The sequence below is a fragment of the Pleurodeles waltl genome, chromosome 9 (assembly GCF_031143425.1).
Source record: "Pleurodeles waltl isolate 20211129_DDA chromosome 9, aPleWal1.hap1.20221129, whole genome shotgun sequence".
Lineage (NCBI taxonomy): Eukaryota > Metazoa > Chordata > Amphibia > Caudata > Salamandridae > Pleurodeles > Pleurodeles waltl.
The window spans coordinates 349,265,374-349,293,110 of record NC_090448.1 but is presented as its reverse complement, the minus strand read 5'-3'; the positions used below and the strand labels follow the sequence as shown (position 1 = coordinate 349,293,110).

At 48.0% G+C, this 27,737-nt stretch overlaps 1 protein-coding gene across 4 annotated transcripts in view; it reads left to right on the top strand.

Moving 5' to 3' along the window:
* SAMD4B (sterile alpha motif domain containing 4B) overlaps positions 1-27,737 on the top strand; it is an 870,829-nt gene that overhangs the window by 414,412 nt on the left and 428,680 nt on the right. For all 4 annotated transcript variants that reach the window (XM_069206928.1, XM_069206927.1, XM_069206926.1 and 1 more), the window contains exon 9: positions 1,724-1,842. In XM_069206928.1, coding sequence (XP_069063029.1) covers positions 1,724-1,842 — 119 coding nt within the window. The remainder of the gene's footprint in view (positions 1-1,723; positions 1,843-27,737) is intronic.

Here is a 27,737-nt window from a genome sequence, read left to right as displayed (position 1 = left end):
CAAGTCTTGTTGGCAGTCGATAATGCTGGACAGGTTGGACCTTCACATAATCAGAAAGGTATTCACCTTGCAATTCATTGTGACTTTGCTGCACCTTCCACCGTCCCCAGAACTGATCGAGGACTGTACGAGCCCTTTTAGCATGATGGGCTATTGAAAGGGTGCCTGCAGCTGAAGTAGGTTGAGATTGTTATTCCTGCTACTTCCTGGTGTCAGACCAGACAGTTAGAAGCTTTCATCCTATTTAAGACCTGCCCCTTCTCAATGCCTTCCTCCGGCAGGAAAAATTCAGCATTCTCACGCTAGTCCAGATCGTGTCTGCCCTCAACTGCGGATACTGGATGGTGGCATTAAACCTGCAGAGCGCCTGTTTACAAATACCAGTTCTGCAAGTTCATCAGCAGTACCTGCTGCTTCGTGGTGGGGCAGGAGATTTCCACTTTGGCTTCACTAGCGCACCTTAAGTATTTACAAAAGTGGTTGCATTGTTCGCAGCACACCTTTGGAAGTCAGGAGTCCCAATCTTCCTCTACCTCAGCTGGCTGGTTAAGGTGGTCATTCCCCACGCAGTCACCAACCACCTCCAGACTACCTTGAACCTCCAGTCATCTTTGGAGTTCACTGTCAGTGTGCCATAGTCACATCCTCCCCTTCATCTGAGCGATTCTGGAAACATTTTGGTTTTCTGCCTTTCCTTCGGAAAGGAGAGCCCAGGACGATCAGAATGTGATACTAATCTTTCAGCCTCTTTCTTGCTTCTCAGGGATATAGACTCAGAGCCTGCTGGGACTGATGACCCCCCCCCCCCCCCCAAACCACCTGCTTGTCAAGCACCCCATATGGCGCATGCAGACTCGGCAGTGGAATATATCTCAGTAGGCCAGGGAACCTTTCCAACCACGCCCAGATTTTGTAAGAGACTGAGAGATCTACAGTGGTGGTTATTGTACCACAGTTTGGTCAGATGCAGACCCCTCTCCCTGCCCTCCCAGAGCTGACAGTGGTTACTGATGTGCAACCTCTGGGTTGGCCAACTTGGAGATTAGAGCTCCTTGGTGTCAGGCAGAGGCTGGGCTCCATAACAGTCCTCTAGCTCTGGGCCAACTGCTGGGTGTATAAAGCATGCCTTCAGTTCAGCAAAGAGGCTGGTGCAGGTGCTCATTGACAAAACCACAGCCATATAGTATTGCAACCAACAGGGCTGAGTTTGGTCCTAGCCTGTGAACCATCTGAAAGGATCTTTAAATGCATGAGCAGGCAAAAGCAGTCTGTGACTCCTAGCAGATCACTAGTGGCACTCTGATATTCCTAATATAGCTTCCTAACCCTTAACGGCAGGAAGAGGACTGATGTCACAGGGGCGAAGATGTGAGAAGAGACTGATCATCAGAGTTTAAAAAATAAAATAAAAAAAACACCCACTCATAGGCATCTAATATCTTTTAACCAAAAATTGCACAACTTGCATACTACTGATAAATCAGCACACTTAGCTGCTGTATGAAGGAAACATGCTGTCGCCCCCACCACCCTTGCGTGTCCTGCATCAACTATTTTCTATGTTCCTTTCTAATTCTTAAGTGTGGCGAATCTGTATAACCTTTCAGTGAAGATGTTCATGACAATCGTAGACTAATTGCCCTGTATCATGTTGTGTGTTGTACACTGCTTTGTATTGTAGTACATTTGCCAGGTCTTTAAATATTTTATTTGATTTCGGCAGGCGTTCACAGAAACCCAGAAGAAGAGATTGCTCTCGTGGAAGCAGCAGGTGCTGAAGTTACTGCGAACGTTGCCCCGTAAGGCGATGCTGGAAATGCAGGGGTACCAACAGCAGAAGGGGTAGGTATCTGCACACTTGAAAGATTTTGCACACTGGGCTGAGAGCAGCAGGTTGCATCTTTCTAGTCATCCTGTGTCCTATGGCCTAGTTTTTAGTCTGTCCGTGTTATCTTAATAGTATGCTAATTAGTGTATCACATAAAGCTCTGTCTCGCTGAATGATAGGCTGAGTTTTGTGATTTTTGAGACTTTAATGGGTTTAATACAAGTGGCCTTCCATGGCTATAATGTGACAGATACTCGAGTAAGCACTATGCCGCACTTGTAATTTAACCCCTTCGCTGCCAGGCCTTTTTTTTGCTATTTGGGGCAGTTCGCGCTTACGCCTTCATACCTTTTTGTCCACATAAGCTAGCCAAGCCAAATTTGCGTCCTTTTTTCCCAACATCCTAGGGATTCTAGAAGTACCCAGACTTTGTGGGTTCCCCTGAAGGAATCCAAGAAATTAGCCAAAATACAGTGAAAAATTCGTTTTTTTTAAAAAAAAATGGGAAAAAGTGGCTGCAGAAGAAGGCTTGTGGTTTTTTCCCTGAAAATGGCATCAACAAAGGGTGTAGGGTGCCGGGAACCAGTGCCTTGGACGAGATCACCTCGTCCAAGGCATGCGAAAGGTTAAAGAGCAGTTGGGCAGAGTCGTCCAAGTACAGACCTCTCTGAGAATATTAGTTTCACATAACTTAACTATGGAAAAGGAGCCCCCCACACCCCTAAAACTAAGTCTGCTCTATTTTCTGATGTTTTATTGCAATAATCTTTTGAGGTTATCGCTGTACAGTTTATCACAATAGTGTTAGGTAAGATAATTAAGGGCTTTAATTGCCTTATTTTGAGGAACTGGGGTGCATTATGTGCTGTGGTTGTGCAACCTTATATAATGCTTACCCAACCCCTTTTGGACCCTTAGGGTGGGTTTGTTAAACCTGTAGCTCAGACTTGTGTAGCTGTGGATCTGAGCAGCAGTGCTTACACAAAGGACCACGTGCAAAGGATTTAAACTGCACCAAACCAATTGAAGAAATCAACACAATACCAAAAAAGTCATACACCAATATATAAAAGTACACTGTATTTTTAGACACTACAATGAAAAAGATCCACTGGAGTGTTTCAGAGAAATAGCATTTGTAAGGTATAGTAAATCGGATTATTTCACTCAATCGTGAAAAAGCATTAGCAAGTACAACAAAGTTGACACTTGAAAACGTTTTCCCAAACGTTTGGGCTATTTGGAATGTAGCCTCTGAGTCACTTTAGGTGACAAACCTCAGTAGTTAGCCAGACAGACCAGCAAGGTCCTCAGACAGTTATCTCCATTGGGGAAAACAGTTCTCGGTCAGTTCCAGGCACTTTTATCCATTGCAGGGCTTTCCTACGGAAGTGGTCCTTATGCAAGGGATAAAGGATACAGAAGATGCTCAAAGGATGCCGTGGATGTGATGTGGTTCTTGCAGCAACTACTCTTCGGTGCAGAAAAGGGTTGAGGGGGTCCTGGTCACACGGTTGACGTCCCTTGAAGTCTTCTCGTTGCTGGCAGAAGTGCATTGCCCCTGGACTACTGCTCGCCCAGTATCAGAGACACAGGCCAATCTTTCCTGGTTCAAATACTCGTCATCTGAGGGTCCCAGTTGCACCTCGATGACACTCCTGGGCACAGCAAACTCTGGTGCAACTATGTGCATAGAGTGCTGTTCTCTGTTGTTGCTTGGCGGCGGATTGAAGACTGTGTGGTACCACCATGACCCAGGAGGCGTCCCAGCTGTTTGGGTCACTGTTCTGTGAACAGAAGGCCAGCTCACTGACTCTGGGGAGTCTTTTGGCCTTGACTGGGCTCCAGAAACTGCTTCTCCTTGAGCTGGAGTCCCTCCCTTTTGCCAGCTACCAGGTTCGGCAGGTGCAGTCCACACCAGTGCACTTTCTATTTGCTGGTTCCGTGGTGCAGCAGAGCAGTGTTTAGTGCTCTTTCCGGCCAATCGAGATCAGTGTTCAGGGTGCTAACAGTGCCCAATTTATGCTCAGAAAATGCTCTTGGAGCAGGATGAGGTTGATAGCCAATGGACTTCCAGGTTCCATCGCACCTGATGACCTCTACCTGTATAGTGTGGCATTTGGGCTTCTCAGCACCTCTGTGGCTTCCTGCAAGAGGGAGGTGAGAACTCCTTCCAGAGTTGGGCCCCTTTTGTAATTTAGGAAAACACCCTGTTCGATGGCATGTGTAGTTGTAGGTACACATGCTTTGCATAAGTCTGCCATCTGTTGTTGGGCTCTGAGTGTTACAAGTTGTTTTTCTTCGACAAATCTTCAAGTCACAAGATCGAGTGACTTCTCCTCTCGGTGATAGTGCGCATGGGCATTGAGTCCTCTGTTTGTTTTTTTTCTCCACCGTCCGGTTCGGGCGTGTTTCCTCTTGCTCCGATGAATCTCGGTGAGTATCTTGCGAAATTTAAATTTCATCTTTCTTTTAACGTCGGTATAGTTTTCAATCGCATATTCCATACTTTTACTAGTCGATCCAAATTTTATCGTTTGGGTTGATTTAACGCCTTCAGCGGCGTCCACGCCCTTCTTTGGCCTACTTCGACAACTGTAGTCCGAGAATGATAGGCTAATGGAAAGTACTCTGTTTCAGTTCAGGCCTCTGTGTCACTCTAAGTTTCCGTACACAAATCAACACTTGGTGTGTGATTGGTGTCTGTGCCCCGGAACACAAAGAGGAGACCTGAGACGCCTTTTGGGTCTTTTGGATCCAAGAAGACCCTCTGGGACCGAAGAGCGTGTCAGTTAGAAATGTCGTTGAAAACAACAGATGACGCACCCAATATCTTTGGAGAAGAGCATGCGCAGGAACACCAGGCAGCCCTTTTGATTCAAGACTGAGTTGGACCAAGATTCGGACATTGAGAGTCAACCCATACCAGCAGCGCAGTACATGAGTAGACCAGCAACATCGCAACAAGTAAAGACTTTTAAAAAGACTTCTAAATTGGCCATCAGTCCTCCAACTCCCTCAGGCCATGGTAGGATCTGAAAAATACATTGAATGCCCCACCCTCCGTTTCGGCACCAACATTAACAAAGACTAAAATGACTTTGGCGCCGACTAAACAGTCATCCTCATTCCAATCTGTTTCAGGATCGAATAAAAAAATTGGAAACAACCATTTTGAAGCTAAAGAAACTATTGCCATCTACTTCGGAGCCAACATTTTTGATTCTAAAAAAAGCATTCGGTCTCGAAGAGTTTGGAATCGAAAACTATAGTGAGCAAAGATTCTACAGTTTCCTCTGAGGAGACATCTTCTTAAGCGCCTATCTTCGAAGTGATGGATGCTAGACAGCGCAAAATTCACATACAATGGGAACCGAAGGAATCGGGATTTCTACTCCTGTTACAACCAAAAGGAGATTTGCATTCCAAGAAACATTGGACACTGTGTCTCTTCCTCCCCTCCCCCCCCCCCCAAAACAAGTCTGCAAAGAAAGTCAAGGCTCCAGAACAACCCCTGCCTTCACTACCACCATTCTCCTGTACTTCCCTCTGCTCCACCACCACAATCACCTACATCCTTTATTCACCCACAATTTTCTCCACAAGCTGTGGATCCATAGGAGCTATACGATCCAGATCTCTTTCTCCCTAATGACTGACACTTATTCAGCAAGGCCTTCTCCCTCTGAGGATACGACTGCATACATCGAGGTTATTGCAAGAGCAGCAGAGTATCATAATGTGCAAATACATACAGACCCAATCGAAGAGGATTTTCTCTTCGACACACTAACCAACACACAGTCTCAATTTCTACCCATGCAACCAGGCATGCTCAGACATGCTGGTGACATATTTAAAGAGCCTGTTAGGGCAAGAATCCAAGGGTAGCCAAAAAAATATAAAGCTGCACCCTCAGATTCAACGTTCATAAAAACGCAACTACCACCAGACTCTAAAGTGGTAAGTGCAGCACGAAGGAGGGCTAACAGTCAGCCCACACGGGATGCTCCTCCTCCAGATAAGGAGAGCAAAAACACTGGACGCAGCAGGCAAAAGAGTAGCTGCTCAAGCTGCAAATCATTTGAGAATTGCAAATTCTCAAGTACTTCTGGTGAGGTGTGACAGGGCCCACTGAGGTGAGATTGAGGAGTTATCGCAACGTCTGTCACAGAAGTACCAAAAAAGAAGACCAGAGATAGCTGCAGAAGGACAAGCCATCTCAAATAATTCCATCGGATGTGCCATTGATGCTGCTGACACAGCAGCACACGGTGTGAACACTAGTGTCCCTATAAGAAGGCATGCTTGGTAAAGGTGTTAAGGATTTAAACCAGAGATACAACAAGCAGTCTTGAACATGCCTTTCGACAAGGATCATTTATTTGGCCCAGAGGTAGATACCACTATAGAAAAATTAAAAAAGGACTCTGGCACAGCTAGAACTATGGGCACCTTATTAACTTCCCCCAGCAGGGTTAATTTTCTTAGGCCACAATTTAAGGGTGGTTTAAAAAAACATCAACCAGGGAACCTTCTACCTCACAACAAAAGCAAGGAACACATTTATAGATCAGAGGTTCCTTTAGAGGATCTTATAGAGGCACAAGTAATAGAGGGAGAGGCAAAGCATTCGCCTCTAGAGGATCTCCCTCTAATACAAAACAGTGACTTTTTACAAATCCCCACAGCACATACATCTCCTGTGGGTGGAAGACTGACAAATTTGTATCCACAATGGTACAATATCATCACAGACCAGTGGGTTCTATCAATTATCCAGCATGGTCATTGTCTAGAACTCATCTCCTCTCCACCAAATATAATGCCTTGTTTTCACAAACTCTCACATGATGTTCTCTTAAAAGAAGAGGTACAGTCCCTACTTGTCAAAGGAGCTTTAGAACCAGTTCCACTATAACAATGGGTAGGAGTATATTCACTATATTTCCTCATACTAAAGAAAGGATGGGTCTTTAAGACCAATTCTCGATCTCAGGCCTCTCAACCTATACATACTTTCAGAGCATTTCCATATGGTCACACTGCAAGATGTTATTCCACTATTACAACAGAGAAATTACATGACTGCAGTAGATCTAAAATATGCTTATTTTCACATTCCCACACAGCCAGCACATTGCAAATACCCAAGATTTGTCATTGTGGGAAAACATTATCAATTCGAAGTATTACCATTTGGGATAACAGCCTCAAGGATTGCCACAAAATGCTTAACTGTAGTAGCTGCATTTCTCAGAAGGCAATACATTCACATCTTCCCATACTTGGACGATTGGCTTATAAAAGCCAATACCATCAAAAAATGCCAGCAGCATATGCAAGACACAGTAAATCTTCTACACAATTTGGGATTTACAATTAACTATCTCATATCCCATCTCCAGCCTTCACAAATACAGCCTGTTCATGGAGCAATACTCATTCAGCATTGGCATATCCAAATCCAGTAAGGATTCAGGCTTTTCAAAATCTCCTGCTTCAATTACAGGAGAATCATACTTACATAGTAAAACTAGTGATACAACTATTGGGAATGGTGGCCTCCTGCATTGCCATCTTTCCCCAAGCAAGAGACTACACATGCGTCCACTACAGCAGTGCATGTCTCGTCAGTGGTATTAGTCACAAGGTCATCTTCAGGATCTAGTTTTGTTGGACTGCCAGACTAGCTGCTCTCAGCAATGGTGGAATCCCTCCAACCTCTGAAAAGGGTGGCCTTTTCAGGACCCGGTGCCTCAGATCACTCTCACACCAGAGGCATCACAGATAGGTTGGGGAGGGCACCACAACACCCTTACCATACAAGGGGAATGGGATCCCTTTTAACAGACTTATCACATCAGCTATTTGGAATTGCTAGAGTCTTCTAGCACTCAAAGCATTCCTGACACACATCTCTCACAAAGTGGTGTTAGTCTGTATAGACAATATGAGAATGATGTATTATCTGCAGCAACAGGGGGAGACACACTCATCTCAATTGTCCCTTCTAACTCAGACAATTTGTAAGTGGGTGATTCACAATCACATTCAATTACTGGCAGAATATCTCCCAGGAATGGACAATCAGGTAGCAGACCTATTAAGCAGGACACAGCAACAAGTCCACGAAAGGCAAATTCGCCCACAAGTACTTCACCAACACTTTCGCCTCTTGGGAAAACCGGAAATAGATCTCTTCATCACCGTAGAACACTCAAAATGCCAAAACTTTGCGTCCAGAAACCCACACCCTCAGTCCAAGGGCAATGTTCTATGGATGAATTGGTCAGGGATATTTGCTTACATTTTACCGCCTCTCCCACTCATTCCATTTCTAGTACGCATATTGAAACAAACATCACTCACCATGATCCTTGTAGCTCCCACATGGGCAGGTCACCCTTGGTACACAACACTATTGGATCTATACTTGGTTGCCCATCACAAACTTCACAATAGACCAGCTCTTTTGACTCAAACGAGAGATCAAATCCGACATCCATACCCCCCAAGTCACTCAATCATGCGATATGGCTCCTGAAGTCATAGAGTTTGGATATTTACAACTTCCTTCTGAATGTATGGACATTCTTAAAGAGGCACACAGACCTACAACTAGACAGTGTTATGCTGCTAAATGGAAACGTTTTGTATATTACTGTCAACCTAATAACATCAGAACGTCAGTACAAGACATTGTTACTTGCTACATTTTCGAAAGGCAAAGTTAGCATATTTTTCGATTAGACTTCACTTAGCAGCTATAGCTGCTTATCTCCAAAACAGACAACATATTTCTTTGTTTAGAATTCTTGTTAAGGCATTTATGGAAGGACTTAAGAGTTATTCCACCTAGTGTTCCTCCAACTCAAGTATGGAACCTTAACATTGTCCTTATTGCTATATGTATAAGGCACACATCAAATAAAGTCCATTTAAGGTCAGTTTTCTTGTATTTTATTCTATACTAAGTAGTGCTCAAATTTTCTTATATATCGCGATATATAAGAGAATTTGAGCACTACTTAGTGGCAATGAGTGAACTTAATTCGGAGTAAATATTGTTCCATGTGTGCACTTTAAACACTATATATATATAGTATTGTTATGGCACTTTTTTATTGGGCATAATGGCATGAATTATTAATGATCAGTATCCCACTCTTTGCACAAGAGGTGTAATTAGGTGCTGGAAAACAATGCCATGATGTTTTTGAAAATGAATAGACAGTTTTATGTAATTGCAGCCCTGATGAAGTCACTGGGTACACCCCGAATGAAACACGTGTTTCGGTAGAGTATGACTCTTAGTCTCAGGGTCGTGGGTTTGGCGGCAAGTGATGATTGGGACTCACGGCTAGAAATCAAGATACAAAGAATAAGACAAGAAAACTTACCTTAAATGGACTTTTTTATTTGATGTGTGCCTTATACATATAGCAATGTTGATATCCGTGATATATGATCACCAAGCATAGGGATTTTGGGGTGATCTTCTGTTAAGTGCACCATCATTAGTACTAGAAATAAGGAACATTAATAGAACCTTAGTAGACTGATAGGTAGCACCATATACTCCCCACAATCACCCACCACTATAGTAACATTGTCCTTACCAGACTTAGGGTCTACCATTTGAGCCGATGAATTCCTGCTCTTTGCAATTTCTTTAATGAAAAGTTGATTTTGTGGTTGCTATAATTTCATTAAGAACAGTTAGTGAAATACAAACGTTCACTTTAGAGGAACCATATTTCCAGTTACATAAGATGAAATAGTTCTTAGGACAAACCCTAAAGTAATTTAACCATTTCACATTAATCAATCAGTGGAGTTGTCTGACTTTTTCCCCACAACCAGATTCAGTTGCTGAAAGAGCTGTCCATCCAGTAGATGTTAAGAGCTCTTATGTATTACATTGACAGGACAAAGTTTTAGAAAATCAAAACAACTTTTTGTAGCTTTTTCAATGCCTCACAAAGGTAGTCCAGTTTCAAAGACTGGATTAGGTAGATGGATAGTCAAGTGTGTTCAAACTTGTTATCTTAAAGCTAAGACAATTGCCAACAACTCCTAAAGCGCACACTACGAGGAAAAAAGGAGTTTCTATGACCGTTTTAGGAAACATTAAAATAGCAGATATTTGCAAAGCTTCTACTTGGTCTACACCAACACCACACACATTGACTAAACACTATTGTGTAGATATTTTAGCTCAACACGCAAATTGTGGTCAGGCAGTCCTTAGGACATTTTTTTCAAGCTACTCCAACAGGTTTGCCACTGCTTATTTGGAGGGGACTGCTTTACAGTCTATGCATAGCATGTGGTTCTACAGCTACACATGCCATCAAACGGAAAATGTTACTTGCCCCTTAGACATCTGTTCGTGGCATGCAGTGCTTTAGATTCAGATGCGCTCTCCCTCCTCCCCAGAAACCTGTAGTATTTGTAGTACAAAATATTGTAAATCTGTACATACATTACATGGGCATCTCTATCATTTAATATATATATGTTCAATAGCATGTGTATCTGCAGATACACATGCTTTGCATAAGTCCACCATCTGGTGTTGGGCTTGGAGTGTTACAAGTTGTTTTTCTTAGAAGAATCTTTTTCGAGTCACGAGATCGAGTGACTCCTCCTCTCAGTGATAGTGTGCATGGGCATAGAGTACTTTGTTAGATTGTTTTCTTTCCCCTGTCTGGATTGGACGCGTTTCCTCTCGCTCCGGTTGATCTCTGTTCAGTACTATCTGAAACGCCCTTCCGGTCGACCGCGCCCTTCTTGGGCCTACTTCGACTTGTGGTTGTTGAACAATGTCAGGCTGATGGAACTGACTAAGTTTCGCTTTTGCCCTCAGTGTCACGCTAAGTTCCCATACACTGACCAACACTCGGCATGCAACCTCTGTCTTTCTCCGGGTCACAGAGCCGAAAACTGTGAAGCGTGTCCATCCTTCCGCTTGAAGAAAACTCTTAGGGACCAAAGAGCATGTCGATTGGAGATGGCCTCCAAGTCGTCGGAGCAAACACCTGACATTTTTGGAGAACGTGCTGAAGCTGTAGTTTCCATTGCAGACTCTGATTCGGAACGAGATTCGGATGGGGACAGCCAATCACATCCAGCGGCGCAGTACTCAGATCACTCAGACAACTAAAGACTCCAGCACTGGTCTTGGGTCCACCACTGCTTGCTGACCATGGTTGGACTCAAAAAACACATGCGGATGACCAACCCTCGTGTTCGGCACGGAAAATTAAGACCAAAGTGCATTCGGTGCCGACCGAAAAGCTTGCAATACCTGTTTCGGGATTGAGTAGAAAAGCAGGGTCTTCCACCTAGAAGCCAAAAAAACTGCCATTGATTTCAGAGCTGACATTCTCTGGCTGACTAAAACATTCATTCTCCAGACTTTCTGAGCTGAAACCTGTGGGTGGAAAATATGCTCCAACTACAGAGAAGTCTTCGGAAATAAGGCGCATATTAGAAGTAATGGACGCTAAGCAGGGAAAAATCCAGATACACAAAGACACTGGAAGGATTATTGCTTCTCCTTCTACAACAAAAATAGTTATCTTTCCAGGAGACTCTAGAAGCTGTGCCTCCACATGTGCTAAAATATTTAAGCACAAGGAGAAACTAAAGGCACTACAGTAGCCTTCACCACCACATTCTCCTTTACTTACTGCTTCTCCACCACCAGATACTCCACCACCACCTTCACCCACACAATTTTCTCCACAATACCCTATCTGTACACATGGGGATTGTAGGAAAATGCCTCTGTTGGCATGGTGACCCCATAACTTTTTGCCTTTTGTTGATGCTAGTTATGATTGAAAGTGTGCTGGGACCCTGCTAGCCAGGCCAGCACCAGTGTTCTTTCCCAAAACTGTACCTTTGTCTCCACAATTGGCACATCCCTGGCACACAGATAAGTCCCTTGTAAATGGTACCCCTGGTACCAAGGGACCTGTGGTCAGGTAAAGTCTCTAAGGGCTGCAACATGTATTATCCCACCCTGGCGACCCCTCACTCAGCACATGCACACTGTCTCACTGCTTGTGTGTGCTGTTGGGGAGAAAAATACTAAGTCCCATCAGAGTGCCAGGCCCACTGCCTGTGGCATAGGTAAGTCACCCCTCTAGCAGGCCTTACAGCCCTAAGGCAGGGTGCACTATACCACGGTTGAGGGCATAGTTGCATGAGCATTATGCCACTACAGTGTCTAAGCCAATTCTTAGACATTGTAAGTGCAGGGTAGCCATAAAGAGTATATGGTCTGGGAGTTTGTCAAACACAAACTCCATAGTTCCATAATGGCTACAGTGAAAACTGGGAAGTTTGGTATCAAACTTCTCAATCAGTCAGGGATTTGTAAAGCGCACTACTCAGCCGTGAGGTTCTCAAGGCGCTGAGGAGGAAAGATATGGGGGGGAGAGGAGGTTCTGCTACTGCTCGAACAGCCAGGTCTTGAGAAGTTTCCAGAAGGTAAGGAGGTCTTTGGTCTGGCACAGGTGGGTGGGAAGAATGTTCCACTTCTTGGTGGCGAGGTGAGAGAATGATCTACCACAGTTTGTTGTTCGGCGGACGCGTGGGACGGTTGCGAGGGCGGCGGAGCGGAGATGCCTGGTCAGGGTGTAGAAGGAGAGCCGTCTGAGGTATTCTGGTCCGGTGTTGTGCAGTGCTTTGTGAGCGTGGGTGAGGAGTTTGAAGGGGATTCTCCTGTTGACTGGGAGCCAGTGCAGGTTTTTCTGGTGGTCTGTGATATGGCAGTGGTGGGGGGGATGTCCAGGATGAGGCGTGCAGAGGCGTTCTGGATGCGTCTCAGCCTCTTCTGGAGTTTGGCCGTGGTTCTGGCTTAGAGGGCATTGCCGTAGACCAGTTTGCTGCTTACGAGGTCTTAAGTGACTGTCCTGGTTTTGGTGGGTATCCATTTGTAGATCTTTCGGAGCATGCAGAGGGTGTTGAAGCAGGAGGAGTAGATTGCGTTGACTTGCTGGGTCATGGATAGTGAGTGGTCCAAGATGAATCCTAGGTTGCGTGCGTGGTCAGTGGGAGTTGGAGCGGTTCCGAGAGTGGCAGGCCACTAGGAGTCATCCCTTGTGGAGGGGTTGGAGCTGACGATGAGGACTTCCGTCTTGTCGGAATTGAGTTTGAGGCAGCTGCTCTTAATCCATTCTGCAATGGCCTTCATTCCTTCGTAGAAGTAGGTCTTGGCGGAGTCCTTAGTGAGGAAGAGGATCAGCTGGGTGTCATTGGCGTATGAGATGATGTTGAGGTTGTGGGATCGGGCGATGTTAGCGAGCATGGCCATGTAGACATTGAAAAGGGTTGTGCTGAGGGACGAACCCTGGGGTACGCCACAGATGATTTTCGTGGCCTCCGAGCGGAATGGGGGAAGGCGGAGTCTCTGGGTTCTGCCGTTGAGAAAGGAGGTGACTCAGTCCAGGGCTCTGTCGCGGATTCCAGCATTGCTGAGGCATGAGCGTAGGGTGTGGTGGCAGATGGTGTTGAATGCAGCTGACAGGTCCAGGAGGATGAGGGCCGCGGTTTCACCACTGTCCACTATGTTTCTGATGTCGTCGGTGGCGGCGATGAGGGCGGTTTCGGTGCTGTGGTTGCTGCTGCATCCGGATTGGGAAGGGTCCAGGGTGCTGTTCTCCTCGAAGCGGGTTAGTCGTCTGTTGACTGCCTTCTCAGTGACTTGCCGGGCAGGAGAGCAGGGAGATAGGCCGGAAGTTCTCGAGGTCCTTTGGGTCCACCTTGAGTTTTTTGAGGAGGGTGTTGATCTCACCGTGTTTTCAGCTCTCCGGGAAGGTGGCGGACTTGAAGGAGCGGTTGAGGATCTTCCGTAGTTGGGATGCGATGACTGAGCTTGCTTTGTTGAGGATGTGGTGAGGGCAGGGGTCAGATGGAGAGCCGGAGTGGATGGTGTTCATGATTTCTATGGTGTCGTTGACAGGGGTCCAGGAGAGCAGGAGGTTGGTCGGAGGTGAATCTGTGGTGTTGGTGGTTTGGGGGGGGTCATGGTGCTGAAGCAGTCGTGGATGTCTGCAATCTTGCAGTGGAAGTAGGAGGCTAGGGAGTCGCAGAAGTCTTGGGATGGCGGGATGTCATTGACGTTGGATCAGGGGTTGGAGAGTTCCTTCACAACGTTGAAGAGCTCCTTGTGGCTGTGTGCGTTGTTGTTGATTCGGTCTTTGAAGGCGGTTCTTTTGGCGGCGCAGATGAGTTGTTGGTGTCTGCGGATGGCGTTTTTGAAGGCTGTGTGGTTGTCCAGAGTCTGATCTTGGCACCACTTTCTTTCAAGTCATCGGCAGCTTTGCTTAGATTCGTGGAGGTTGGCGGTAAACCAGAAGGCCTTTCTGTCGGTGCGTCTATTGGAGGGATTCTTGATTTGGGCGAGAGTATTGGCACAGGTGTTGACCAATTTCCTGAAGTTGCGGGCAGCTGCATCAGGGTCGGTGGTGTTGATGGCTGGGTTCTGGGAGGGGGTTGCGATAACTTGGTCTTCGGTGACCTTGTTCCAACTGCGGTGGGGGATCCATTGTAGGTGGTGGTGTTGTGGGTTTCTTTTTTTTTTTTTTAATATATTTTTATTGTTATATCAATCAACAAATAACACAAAAGAAAGGTACAGGTAGTTACAATGCGGTACAGGGAGTAATATACTACAGTCTTCCCCTGGTAGCCATATTTACCAATCCCGGGCCGAGACCCCCCCCCCCCCCCCCCCCCCCTCCCCCCACCATCGCCCACGCAAGCGCGGGAGCCCCCGCGCAGGCGCACGCCAGGCCGAGGAGGCAGGGCCCAAGCAATGCGCTATACTAGTCTACCTTGCGAAATAATAGACAGATAGGGGGAGAAGAAGAGGAGCACAGTGAAAGTCAGGAGCCGGGCGAGTGCACGTGGGGAGGGGAGAAGGGGGGTGGGGGACAGAAGGGAGAGAGGCCACAGCCCCCCACTCACTCAGCAATCCCATCCCTAAACGCGAGCTGTGCCGCCATGTGCGCCGCCGGAAGGCGAGTGGAGGCCAACCTGGGGACCGGGTCACCAGGCAAATGAGGGAGGAAGGGGGGGGGGCATCCGCTGGCAGGAGAGCGGCCGCGGGTCTCAACAGCGCGGTCAATACAACCGTGTGCACTCCCTCTTACAGTTAGTTCGGCCCTAGTGCCACTACTGTGTGCCTTTTTTTTAAAACATTTTTTTATTTGTTGGTGATATGACTGGGCATCCCCATGTGGCTGTGTCGCATTGTGTATGTTGGATTACGACTTTATAGTATTTGTAGTGATGTCTGATTGTATTTAGTGTGCTGGTTTCATCTTTTTACGCGCTGGGCGTTGCCCATTGAGTAGATATTCAGGGAGGTCGCTTGTCATCTTTGCTTTCTATAGCTATCACAAAGGAATTCCAAGTGTCTAGGCCCTTGACCAGTGTAGGAAGTTGGCTCTGTATTTGCTATTTCAAAGTAAGGAATAGCATGCACTGAGTCCAAGGGTTCCCCTTAGAGGTAAGATAGTGGCAAAAAGAGATAATACTAATGCTCTATTTTGTGGTAGCGTGGTCGAGCAGTAGGCTTATCAAAGGAGTAGTGTTAAGCATTTGTTGTACATACACACAGGCAATAAATGAGGAACACACACTCGGAGACAAATCCAGGCCAATAGGTTTTGTTATAGAAAAATATCTTTTCTTAGTTTATTTTAAGAACCACAGGTTCAAATTCTACATGTAATATCTCATTTGAAAGGTATTGCAGGTAAGTACTTTAGGAACTTTGAATAATTACAGTAGCATATATACTTTTCACATAAAACACAAATAGCTGTTTTAAAAGTGGACACTTAGTGCAATTTTCACAGTTCCTGGGGGAGTTAAAGTATTGTTAGGTTTTGCAGGTAAGTAAACCACCTACGGGGTTAAGATTGGGGTCCTAGATTGCCCATCCTTGGGGATTCAGAGCAACCCCAAAGTCACCACACCAGCAGCTCAGGGCCGGTCAGGTGCAGAGTTCAAAGTGGTGCCCAAAACGCATAGGCTTCAATGGAGAGAAGGGGGTGCCCCGGTTCCAGTCTGCCAGCAGGTAAGTACCCGCGTCTTCGGAGGGCAGACCAGGGGGGTTTTGTAGGACACCGGGGGGGACACAAGTCCACACAGAAAGTACACCCTCAGCAGCGCGGGTGCGGCCGGGTGCAGTGTGCAAACAAGCGTCGGGTTTCCAATGGGAGACCAAGGGGTCTCTTCAGCGGCGCAGGCAGGCAAGGGGGGGGCTCCTAGGGGTAGCCACCACCTGGGCAAGGGAGAAGGCCTCCTGGGGGTCACTCCTGCACTGAAGTTCTGATCCTTCAGGTGCTGGGGGCTGCGGGTGCAGGGTCTTTTCCAGCCGTCGGGATTTTAGAGTCAGGCAGTCGCGGTCAGGGGGAGCCTCGGGATTCCCTCTGCAGGCGTCGCTGTGGGGGCTCAGGGGGGACAACTTTGGTTACTCACAGTCTGAGTCGCCGGAGGGTCCTCCCTGAGGTGTTTGTTCTCCACCAGTCGAGTCGGGGTCGCCGGGTGCAGTGTTGCAAGTCTCACGCTTCTTGCGGGGATTGCAGGGGTCTTTAAATCTGCTCCTCTGTAACAAAGTTGCAGTCTTTTTGGAGCAGGTCCGCTGTCCGAGAGTTTCTTGTTCCTCTTGAAGCAGGGCAGTCCTCTGAGGATTCAGAGGTCGCTGGTCCTGGAGAAAGCGTTGCTGGAGCAGGGTTCTTTAGAAGGCAGGAGACAGTCCGGTAGGACTGGGGCCAAAGCAGTTGGTGTCTTCTTCCTTCTTCTGCAGGGGTTTTCAGCTCAGCAGTCTTCTTCTTCGGTAAGTTGCAGGAATCTAAATCTTTAGGTTCACGGAAGCCCTTAAATACTAAATTTAAGGGCGTGCTTAGATCTGGGTGGTTAGTAGCCAATGGCTACTAGCCCTGAGGGTGGGTACACCCTCTTTGTGCCTCCTCCCAAGGGGAGGGGGTCACATTCCTATCCCTATTGGGGGAATCCTCCATCTGCAAGATGGAGGATTTCTAAAAGTTAGTCACTTCAGCTCAGGACACCTTAGGGGCTGTCCTGACTGGCCAGTGACTCCTCCTTGTTATTCTCATTATTTCCTCCGGCCTTGCCGCCAAAAGTGGGGGCCGTGGCCGGAGGGGGCGGGCAACTCCACTAGCTGGAGTGTCCTGCGGTGCTGGAACAAAGGGGTGAGCCTTTGAGGCTCACCGCCAGGTGTTACAGCTCCTGCCTGGGGGAGGTGTTAGCATCTCCACCCAGTGCAGGCTTTGTTACTGGCCTCAGAGTGACAAAGGCACTCTCCCCATGGGGCCAGCAACATGTCTCGGTTGTGGCAGGCTGCTGGAACCAGTCAGCCTACACAGATAGTCGGTTAAGGTTTCAGGGGGCACCTCTAAGGTGCCCTCTGGGGTGTATTTCACAATAAAATGTACACTGGCATCAGTGTGCATTTATTGTGCTGAGAAGTTTGATACCAAACTTCCCAGTTTCCAGTGTAGCCATTATGGTGCTGTGGAGTCCGTGTTTGACAGACTCCCAGACCATATACTCTTAAGGCTACCCTGCACTTATAATGTCTAAGGTTTGGCTTAGACACTGTAGGGGCACAGTACTCGTGCACTGGTGCCCTCACCTATGGTATAGTGCACCCTGCCTTAGGGCTGTAAGGCCTACTAGAGGGGTGACTTATCTATACTGCATAGGCAGCGTGAGGTTGGCATGGCACCCTGAGGGGAGTGCCATGTCGACTTACTCGTTTTGTTTTCACCAGCACACACAAGCTGGCAAGCGGTGTGTCTGTGCTGAGTGAGGGGTCCCCAGGGTGGCATAGGATATGCTGCAGCCCTTAGAGACCTTCCCTGGCATCAGGGCCCTTGGTACCAGGGGTACCAGTTACAAGGGACTTACCTGGATGCCAGGGTGTGCCAATTGTGGAATCAAAAGTACAGGTTAGGGAAAGAACACTGGTGCTGGGGCCTGGTTAGCAGGCCTCAGCACACTTTCAATTCAAAACATAGCATCAGCAAAGGCAAAAAGTCAGGGGGTAACCATGCCAAGGAGGCATTTCCTTACAACCAGGATCCCTTTTTCCAAGAGAAGCTGCAGCGTTTGCGCCTTGGCCCAACACAGCAGTTCAGCACGCCATTGATCAATGCCCGGAGCGGCCGGTGCTTTCCAATGCATAGCTATGAGGCGTCTGTACATCACCAGCGCTAGAGCTATGCATCTGAGTGTTTGTTTCCGCTTTTTGGGACACAGGCCTATTCCCAGTAAGCATAATTAGGGTGTGGGGGACAGTGTAATGGCTGTCCATTCGGCTAGCAATGTTGTTATGTCGTTCCATACGTTTCGGATTGGGAGGCAGTCCCAAGTCATGTGGAAGAAGGTGGCCTCGGTGGTTCCGCATCTGGGGCACGTCTGCGGCAATTGAGGAAACATACGCATTATGCGGTGGGGTGATAGGTATGTTTGGTGCAGATAATTGAACTGGGTGTAACGGAAACGAGGGTTGCGTGATACCTCGTATATCATTTTTATAGCTTGGTTCCATGTGGGTTGTGAGAGGGGTTCTGATAGCACGCAGTCCCATCTATTTTTTGCTTGTTCCGGTCTATGTTCAAGGTGGGTGGTTAGGATTTTATATGTTCTCAATACATTTATTGGGGCAACTATATTTTCTATCAAGTCATGGAGCGTGGGAGAAACATTTGGTTCAGAGTTTCCTCATTTCCAACGAGAGCATAGACCTGACGCACTGCTTCAAATGCTATAAAACTACCTTGACCCAGATTGCATTTGTCAGCCAGTGCCTCGTAAGTTAGGAGCTGTCCTTCATTGTATATGTCGCCGTCTGTGCGTATGCCCTTGTCGTACCATACGCCCAGGCCCACCTTGGTTGCTATTTCAGCTAGTTTCGGTTGAGCCAATAGTGGGATCCTGGGAGAGTACTGTGGTTTTTTATCGCCAGTTAGAGCATATCGACCCCATACCCAGTACGCAGTTTTCAATAAAATGTTTAGCGAGTGTTTAGGGCACTCGCGATTCATGAGGTAGTGCAATACTCCCATATTGCCCTGATCCTAGAGGGTCGACTGTGATTCTGTGCTATCGGGGTATCCGAGCCAGATAGATATCCATTGCAATTGAGCGGCTGCGTAATATAGTTCGAATCTGGGTGCCCCTAACCCGTGCATTATAAGTGGTTGGTATATTTTAGATAACGCCACGCGCTGCCGGCCATTGCCCCATACTAGGGCTGTTAAGCTATTCAGAGGTTTGAAGAAGGAGGCGGGTAGTGCCAGTGGGAGGGCCATGAAGAAGTACAACAGGCGGGGTAATATTATCCACTTTGCTATGGCAACTCTACCCATAGGCGAGAGTGGAAGCGAGCACCAGAAGGGCAAGGAGCCCCTAATGGATCTGATCGCTTGACCGAGGTTGCCATCCCTAAGATCCTGTGCATCGTGGTATATGTTTATTCCCAGGTATTTAAAAGTGGTGTAACACTACTTCAAGTCGCCTGGGTTAGAGGGCATCCTGTATACTTCAGGAACTGGGCGCATGGGAAATATACACGATTTTGACCAGTTCACCTTCAGCCCGGCCACCGAGCCAAAGTTATGCAGCAGCTTCAGCAAGTCGGGCAGGGATTCTGTGTGATCTCAGAGGAAAATTAGTGCATCGTCCGCGTACAAGGGCACTATACGGTGTGCGTGACTGTCGCGGACGCCCCCACGACTGGGCCACTGCACGAAGGCGAGCAGCCAGTGGCTCAATGGCAAGAGCAAATAGGGGTGGGGATAATGGGCATCCCTGCTTGGTTCCTTTTTCTATATTGAACGATTGAGAGATCGTGTCGCCTGTCTTGACCCTCGCCAATGGGCTAGTGTACCCAGTCAATGTATGTCCGTCCGAAGCCCATGCGACGTAGAGTTTCGATCAGAAAAGGCCACCCTAGCGTGTCAAACGCTTTTTCTATGTCTAATGACACTGCTACTTGATGATGGCCGCCCTCTGGGGAGTTTGCCATTAAGCGTAATAAATTCCGAATGTTACTGAAAGTATTGCGGCCAGGTATGAAGCCGGACTGGTCTTGGTGAACCAATTCCGGTATACATGGAAGTAAGCGATTGGCAAAGATTTTACCGAGTAATTTGCAGTCTGTATTCAGCAACGATAATGGCCTGTATGACCTTGTGTAGTGGGTCACGACCAGTTTTAGGCAGTACCACTATCAGCGGCACGTGTTGGGCAGCTGGCCACGTTTTAGGGCCTCCAATAGCATAGCTAGATATGGGGTGAGTATTTGAGCCGGGAATGTGCTGTAATATTCAATAGGTATGCCGTCGTTACCGGGTGCCTTGCCATGTGATAGTTGTTGTAGAGCCCGTTGTATTTCTGTGATATCTATCGGTCTATCTAGGTCCGCTACCTGAGTGGCAGTTAGGCAGTTTAAACTAATACCATTGAAGAACTCGCTTAGTAGTGCTGCGGAGGGTGGGGGCGGAGCTTTGTAGAGTGTCCTATAGTACTCCCTGAAGGTGCTGTTAATATCTGCTTGGGTATTTACTATTAATCCTGTATCGAGGCGGATGGCTCCTATGGGGGAATTCCGGCGTTCGAAACTTGTGAGCCATGACAGTAGTTTTCCTGACCTGTCCCCTTCCGCACGGGCCATGTAGTGACGATAATCAAAGTACCCGACTTTCTACTTCGTTCCATTGCGTGCGTGTTCTAGTGAGCTCCGCCTGTGTGATTGGGCCCCTTGCAAAGTTACACTCAGAGGAGTGAACCTCACGTTCTAGTTTGCGGAGCTCTCGTGTCAGTGTTTGACGTACTCCTACTGTCGTTGATATCCATGCCCCTCTTATGACTGCCTTACGTGCATCCCACTCGTTAGCTCTGGAGCTCGTTGTCCCATCGTTTTGGGTGAAGTAAGAAGAAATGTGTGTGGCTATCTCTTTTTTAAATGGAGGGTCATGTAATAGCTGGGTTTGAAGGCACCAAGTTGAGATACAAGCACGTGGTCTACCCCATCTGATGTGGACAATAAGTGGACAGTGATCCGAGATTACCCTGGCAGTATATTCCGCGCCTGTTATTCTACGTGTTAAATCCTGTGAGGTGAGAATAAGGTCTATATGGGTGTGAAGGAGATGTACCGGGGAGTAATACGAGTATTCCCTGTCCTGAGGGTGTAAATGTCTCCATGAGTCTGTCAGGCGGCGGTCTGTCATCCATGATTGTAGCATCTGTGAGTTTTTTGTTGTTGGGGCGGCCGCTATGGGGGGATGTGATCTGTCCATGTCTATTTGCGGGACGCAGTTCATGTCCCCGCCCCAGACGCAGGATGAGGGTAAGTCGTTTGATAAGTGAGAGATCGTTCTTTGTAGGAATTTGCCCTGTCCGACATTCGGGACATATAACTCGTTAATTACTAACATTTCCCCATCCAGATGGCCCACTAATTGTATTTACCTGCCATCTTTATCGGTTATGCTGCGTTGTACCGTGTAGGTGACCCCCGGAGCTATCCAAATCAGAACCCCTCTGGCGAAAGATGAATTTCCAGAGCCATAGACCTGACCCGCCCATCTCCTTTCGAGCCGTGGAATATCTTCTGGTGTGATGTTTCCTGGAGAATGGCTATGTGAATGTGGTGTCGTTTTAGATGTGTGTGTATCCTATTGCGTTTATTTATTCCCGCCATTCCCTTCACGTTCCAGGTTATTATATTGTATATTGGTTCCTTATTCATTGTATTGAATGAAGTTATGAAGCGCCATGTGAAGTGATCCTTGGATCCCAGCCCCAGTCTAGTTTACTAAGCGCCGTCCGCATGCTACGCGCACTCTCCGTCCTTCCCGCGCGCCCCGCACCCGCGCGCAACATCGGCCCCGAAGGAGGAGAGTAATGCCAAGATGGGATAGGAGAAGAGGAAAGAAAAGAGATAACGAAAAAGAGGATATTTTGGGTGAAGCCCGGATTTGAACAAAGTGGCACAACCGGTGCCTAAACTATTGTCTGGGTAGTTAAGTTCCATACGGGTATAGTTCAGGTGGTGGTGAACGTAGATTGGTTGAGGCCGGTCACCTGGTGGCCTACCTCCAGGATAGTGCTTTCCCTGCGTGATCCTATTTGTGGCCGCATCATCCAGTAGTGGCCCGATGGGGTTTTTCTGGGGCGGCAATCGGCCGGTCTCCATCCCGGAACAGCCGCGAGCCTCCGCTTGCGGCGATGGGGAAAGGGGGGCCCGCACCCGTTACTGCAGCACCCGGGGAGGGAGCAAACGGGCATGCACCCCGGGTCCTTAGAGTTCGTCTGCCGAGTGTGGAGTGAGGTCGGGGCCGACCAGAAGAGGGGAGAGGGATGGACTGGATTCCCCTCCGGGAGAGCCGCTGTCGGTAATGTCTGCTTCACTCCTGGTGTCTGTGATCGGGTGAATGTGCTGGTTTCCCTCAGAATTTGCGCTTAGTCCGCTGCCATTTCTGACTTTGTTGGACGCAACGTTGCCTTTGATTTTTTTATTTTGTTTTCCTTTCTGGCGCTGGGGGTGACTCATTCTTTGTTGTGGGTTTCTTGAAGGAGAAGTGGATGCAGCGGGGATCTGTCCAGTGGAGTTCAGTGGTATGGCTGACGGAGACGTGATTGCTGGCAGTGAAAATAGGGTCGAGCGTGTGTCCAGCGGTGTGGGTTAGTGTCGGGATGAGCTGTTTGAGGCTGAGGTTGGAGAGGTTGTCGAGCATGGTGGCGGTGGTGTTGTCGTTGGTGTAAGTTTGTTGCCGAGGAGTATGTAGTCAGTGGATGCGAGAGCGTGCGTGCTGATGATGTCGGTAATGGAGTCGCTGGACTGCTGTCGTGGGACGTGGTGGCCTGTAGACGAAGGTCCCTCGGAGGGTGGTGTTTGGGTCTGTGTGAATTTGGAAATGCAGGCGTTCAGCAGTGCGGAGGTTGCCTTTAGTCTTCAGTGTTGGTTGTGATCGTTAAGGTGTTCTTGTGGATGATGGCGATGCCTCTTCCTGGTTTGTTGGAGCGGTACCTGCGAGTGATCTTGTAGCCGTCCGGGATGGCTATGGTGATGTCAGGCGCTGAGGAGGGGTTCATCCAGGTCTCAGTCAGGAAGGTGACGTCTGGGGAGGCTGAGTCGAGTAGATCCCATAGCTCTACTGCATGATTGTGGACTGAGTGGGTGTTGAGTAGGATGCATTCTGAGATGGTTGGGTCCTGCCTTGGTGGGTGGGTCGTTGGCATGGAGGCTGGTGAAGGTGCAGTTCCGGCAGGAGAAGGGTCCGCGGGTGTTGTAAAATAAATTAAGAAAATAATATTTTTCTATGTATATAACTTATTGGCCTGGAGTTAAGTCTTTGAGTGTGTGTTCTCATTAATTGCCTGTGTGTGTACAACAAATTGTTAGCTCTGCCCTCTAATAAGCCTACTGCTCGACCACACTACCACAAAATAGCACATTAGTATTATCTAATTTTGCCACTATCAACCTCTTTTTATAAAATAATTGTGAAAAATTCTGAGGGGGGCCCAATGATTTTTATTTTTCAACTTGGGGGGGGGGGGGGGGGAGCATTAAAAAGATTGGAGACCTCTGCTCTAAGGGGAAGCCTTGGACTCTGTGCACACTATTTCTCACTTTGAGATTGTATATACAGAGCCAACTTCCTACAGGGGTGATTTAGGTGATACTCATCACATCGTAGATCCATGGGATTTATACAATTCCGATCCCATACATTCCAAGGATCCTGATTCCTAACGGCTAGGCCATCTCCACCTGAGGACACCACTGCCTACAATCACATCATAGTTAGGGCAGCCGCATATCACAACATGCAGTTGCACACAGATCCCATTGAGGATGGGTAAGGAAATGCCTCCTTGGCATGGTTACCCCCTGACTTTTTACCTTTGCTGATGCTAATTTATGATTTTAAAGTGTACTGGGACCCTGCTAACCAGGCCCCAGCACCAGTATTCTTTACCTAAACTGTACCTTTGTCTCCATAATTGGCACAACCCTGGCACTCGGGTAAATCCCTTGTAACTGGTAACCCTGGTACCAAGGGCCCTTATGCCAGGGAAGGTCTCGAAGGGCTGGAGCATGTCTTATGCCACCCTATGGACCCCTCACTCAGCACATGCACACTGCTTCACAGCTTGTGTGTGCTGGTGGGGAGAAAATGACTAAGTCGACATGCCAACCTCACACTGCCTGTGGCATAGGTAAGTTATCCCTCTAGCAGGCCTTACAGCCCTAAGGCAGGGTGCACTATACCACAGGTGAGGGCATAGGTGCATGAGCCCTATGCCCCAACAGTGTCTAAGCAAAACCTTAGACATTGTAAGTGCAGGGTAGCCATAATAGTATATGGTCTGGGAGTCTGTCAAACACAAACTCCACAGCACCATAATGGCTACACTGAAAACTGGGATGTTTGGTAGCAAACTTCTCAGCACAATAAAACCACACTTATGCCAGTGTACAATTTATTCTAACATATACCCAGAGGGCATCTTAGAGATGCCCCCTGAAAACATACCCGACTTCCAGTGTAGGCTGACTAGTTTCTGCTAGGCTGTCACACACCAGACATGTTGCTGGCCACATGGGGCGAGTGCCTTTGTCACTCTGTGGCCAGGAACAAAGCCTGTACTGGGTGGAGGTGCTTCTCACCTCCCCCTGCAGGAACTGTAACACCTGGCGGTGAGTCTCAAAGGCTCACCCCTTTTGTTACAGCACCCCAGGGAATCCCAGCTAGTGGAGATGCCCGCCCCTCCGGCCACTGCACCCACTTTTGGCGGCAAGTCTGGAGGAGATAATGAGAAAAACAAGGAGGAGTCACCCACCATTCAGGACAGCCCCTAAGGTGTCCTGAGGTTAGGTGACTCTTACTTTTAGAAATCCTCCATCTTGTAGATGGAGGATTTCCCCAATAGGATTAGGGATGTGCCCCCCTCCCCACAGGGAGGAGGCACAAAGAGGGTGTAGCCACCCTCAAGGACAGTAGCAATTGGCTACTGCCCTCCCAGACCTAAACACACCCATTAAATTCAGTATTTAGGGGCTCCCCAGAACCTTTGAAACTAGATTCCTGCAACCTCAGCCAGAAGGACTGCTGACCTGAAGCCCTGCAGTGAAGACTGAGACAACTGCTTTTGCCCCAGCCCTCCCGCCAGTCTCCCAACTTCGAAGAAAACTGCAACAGCGACGCATCCAACAGGGACCAGCGACCTCTGAAGCCTCAGGACTGCCCTGCAACCAAGGACCAAGAAACTCCTGTGAACAGCGGCCCTGTTCAACAATCTGCAACATTCTTGCAACAAAGAAACAACTTTAAGGACTTCACGTTTCCCGCCGGAAGCATGAGACTTTCCACTCTGCACCCGACACCCCTGGCTCGACCTGCAAAAAACCAACACTATAGGGAGGACTCCCCGGCGACTGCGAGCCCATGAGTAGCCAGAGACGACCCCCCTGAGCCCCTGCAGCGACACCTGCAGAGGAAATCCAGAGGTTCCCCCTGACCGCGACTGCCTGTAACAAGGGACTCGACTCCTGGAACCAACACTGCACCCGCAGCCGCACGACCTAAAGGAACCGAACTCCAGTGCAGGAGCGACCCTCTGCCTAGCCCAGGTGGTGGCTACCCCCAGGAGGCCCCCCGTGCCTGCCTGCATCGTTGAAGAGACCACCGGGTCTCTCCATTACTTCCTATACAAAACCCGACGCCTGTTTGCACTCTGCACCCGGCCGCCCCTGTGCCACTGAGGGTGTACTTTCTGTGCCTGTTTGTGTATCCCCCAGTGCCCTACAAAACCCTCCTGGTCTGCCCCCCCGAGGACGCGGGTACTTACCTGTTGGCAGACTGGAACCGGGGCACCCCTGTTCTCCATTGAAGCCTATGTGTTTTGGGCACCTCTTTGACCTCTGCACCTGACCGGCCCTAAGCTGCTGGTGTGGTAACTTTGGGGTTGCCTTGAACCCCCAACAGTGGGCTACCTTGGACCCAACTTTGAGACTTGTAAGTGTTTTACTTACCTGTGAACTTAACCTTTACTTACCTCCCCCAGGAACTGTTGATTTTTGCACGGTGTCCACTTTTAAAATAGCTTATTGCCATTTTTACCAAGACTGTACATGCTATTGTGATTATTCAAAGTTCCCAGAGAACCTACGTGAAATACCTTTCATTTAAAGTATTACTTGTAATTCTGGAACCTGTGGTTCTTAAAATAAACTAAGAAAATATATTTTTCTATTTAAAAACCTATTGGCCTGGAGTAAGTCTTTGAGTGTGTTCCTCATTTATTGCCTGTGTGTACAACAAATGCTTAACACTACCCTCTGATAAGCCTACTGCTCGACCACACTACCACAAAATAGAGCATTAGAATTATCTCTTTTTGCCACTATCTTACCTCTAAGGGGAACCCTTGGACTCTGTGCACACTATTTCTTACTTTGAGATGGTATATACAGAGCCAACTTCCTACAGGATGATTTTTTTTTTACTCAACACATTAACATCCACTCACAAGGAGTCTCAATGTCTACCCATGCTCCCAGGCATGCTTAAACATGCTGACGACATTTTCAAGGAACCAGTGAATGCTAGAGTTATCACACCAAGGGTAGACAAAGTACAAACCTGCACCTTCAGATCTACTTTTCATTACACAATTACCACCAGACTAAATAGTTCTCAGTGCAGCAAGGAAAATGTAAACAGCCAATCCACAGGGCATGCTCCTCCCTCGGACACAGAGAGTCGTAAGTTTGATGTAGTGGGAAAGAGTAGCAACTGAGGCTGCTAACCACTGGAGGATTGCAAATCCTCAAGCTCTGTTAGCCACATACGATAGAGTTTGTTGGGATGAAATGGAGGATAATACTAATGCTGTATTTTGTGGTAGTGTGGTCAAGCACTAGGCTTATCAGAGAGTAGTGTTAAGCATTTGTTGTACACACAGGCAATAAATGAGAACACACACTCAGACTTAACTCCAGGCCAATAGGTTTTTAATATAGAAAAATATATTTTCTCAATTTATTTCAGAACCACACGATTCAGGATCTTAGATAAGTACATACATTGTAAGGTACTTCACGCAGGTAAGTATAGAACTTTGATTTAAAACAGTATTACACACAGTTTTGGTTAAAATGGCAATAAGCTATTTCAAAAGTGAATACTGAACAAATCAACAGTACCTGGGGGAGGTAAGTTATGGTTAGTTTCCTAGGTAAGTAAAGCACTTACACGATCAGTCCCCTGGGCATAGGTAGCCCTTTGTTGGGGGTTTAAGGCACCCCCAAAGCCACAGCACCAGCAACACAGGGCCAGTCAGGTGCAGAGGTCAAAGGAGGGCCCAAAGCATATAGACTGCTATGGAGAACAGGGGTGCTCCGGTTCCAGTCTGCTAGCAGGTAAGTACCTGCACCCTCAGGGAGCAGACCAGGGGGGGGGGTTTGTAGAGCACTGGGGCAGTACACACACAAGCACACAAAAACGCAACCTCACCTGTAGAGGGGTGCCAGGTGCAGTGTGCAATGTAGGTGTTGGGTTCGCTCTAGAAATCAATGGAGGGACACGGGGGTCACTCTGGTGATGCAAGCAGGGCACAGGTGGGCTTCCCAGGCCAGCCACCAACTGGCCTAGGATGAGGGCCGCCTGCTGGTCACTCCTGCACTGGTAGGTGGTTCCTCTCAGTCCTGGGGGCTGCGGGAGCTGTGCTTGGTCCAGGCGTCAGGTTCAATTGTTACCAGGTAGTGGCGGTCAGGGGGAGCCTCTGGATCCTCTATGCAGGCTTCGCTGTTGGGCTGCAGGGAGGTCGGCTCAGGGTGTCC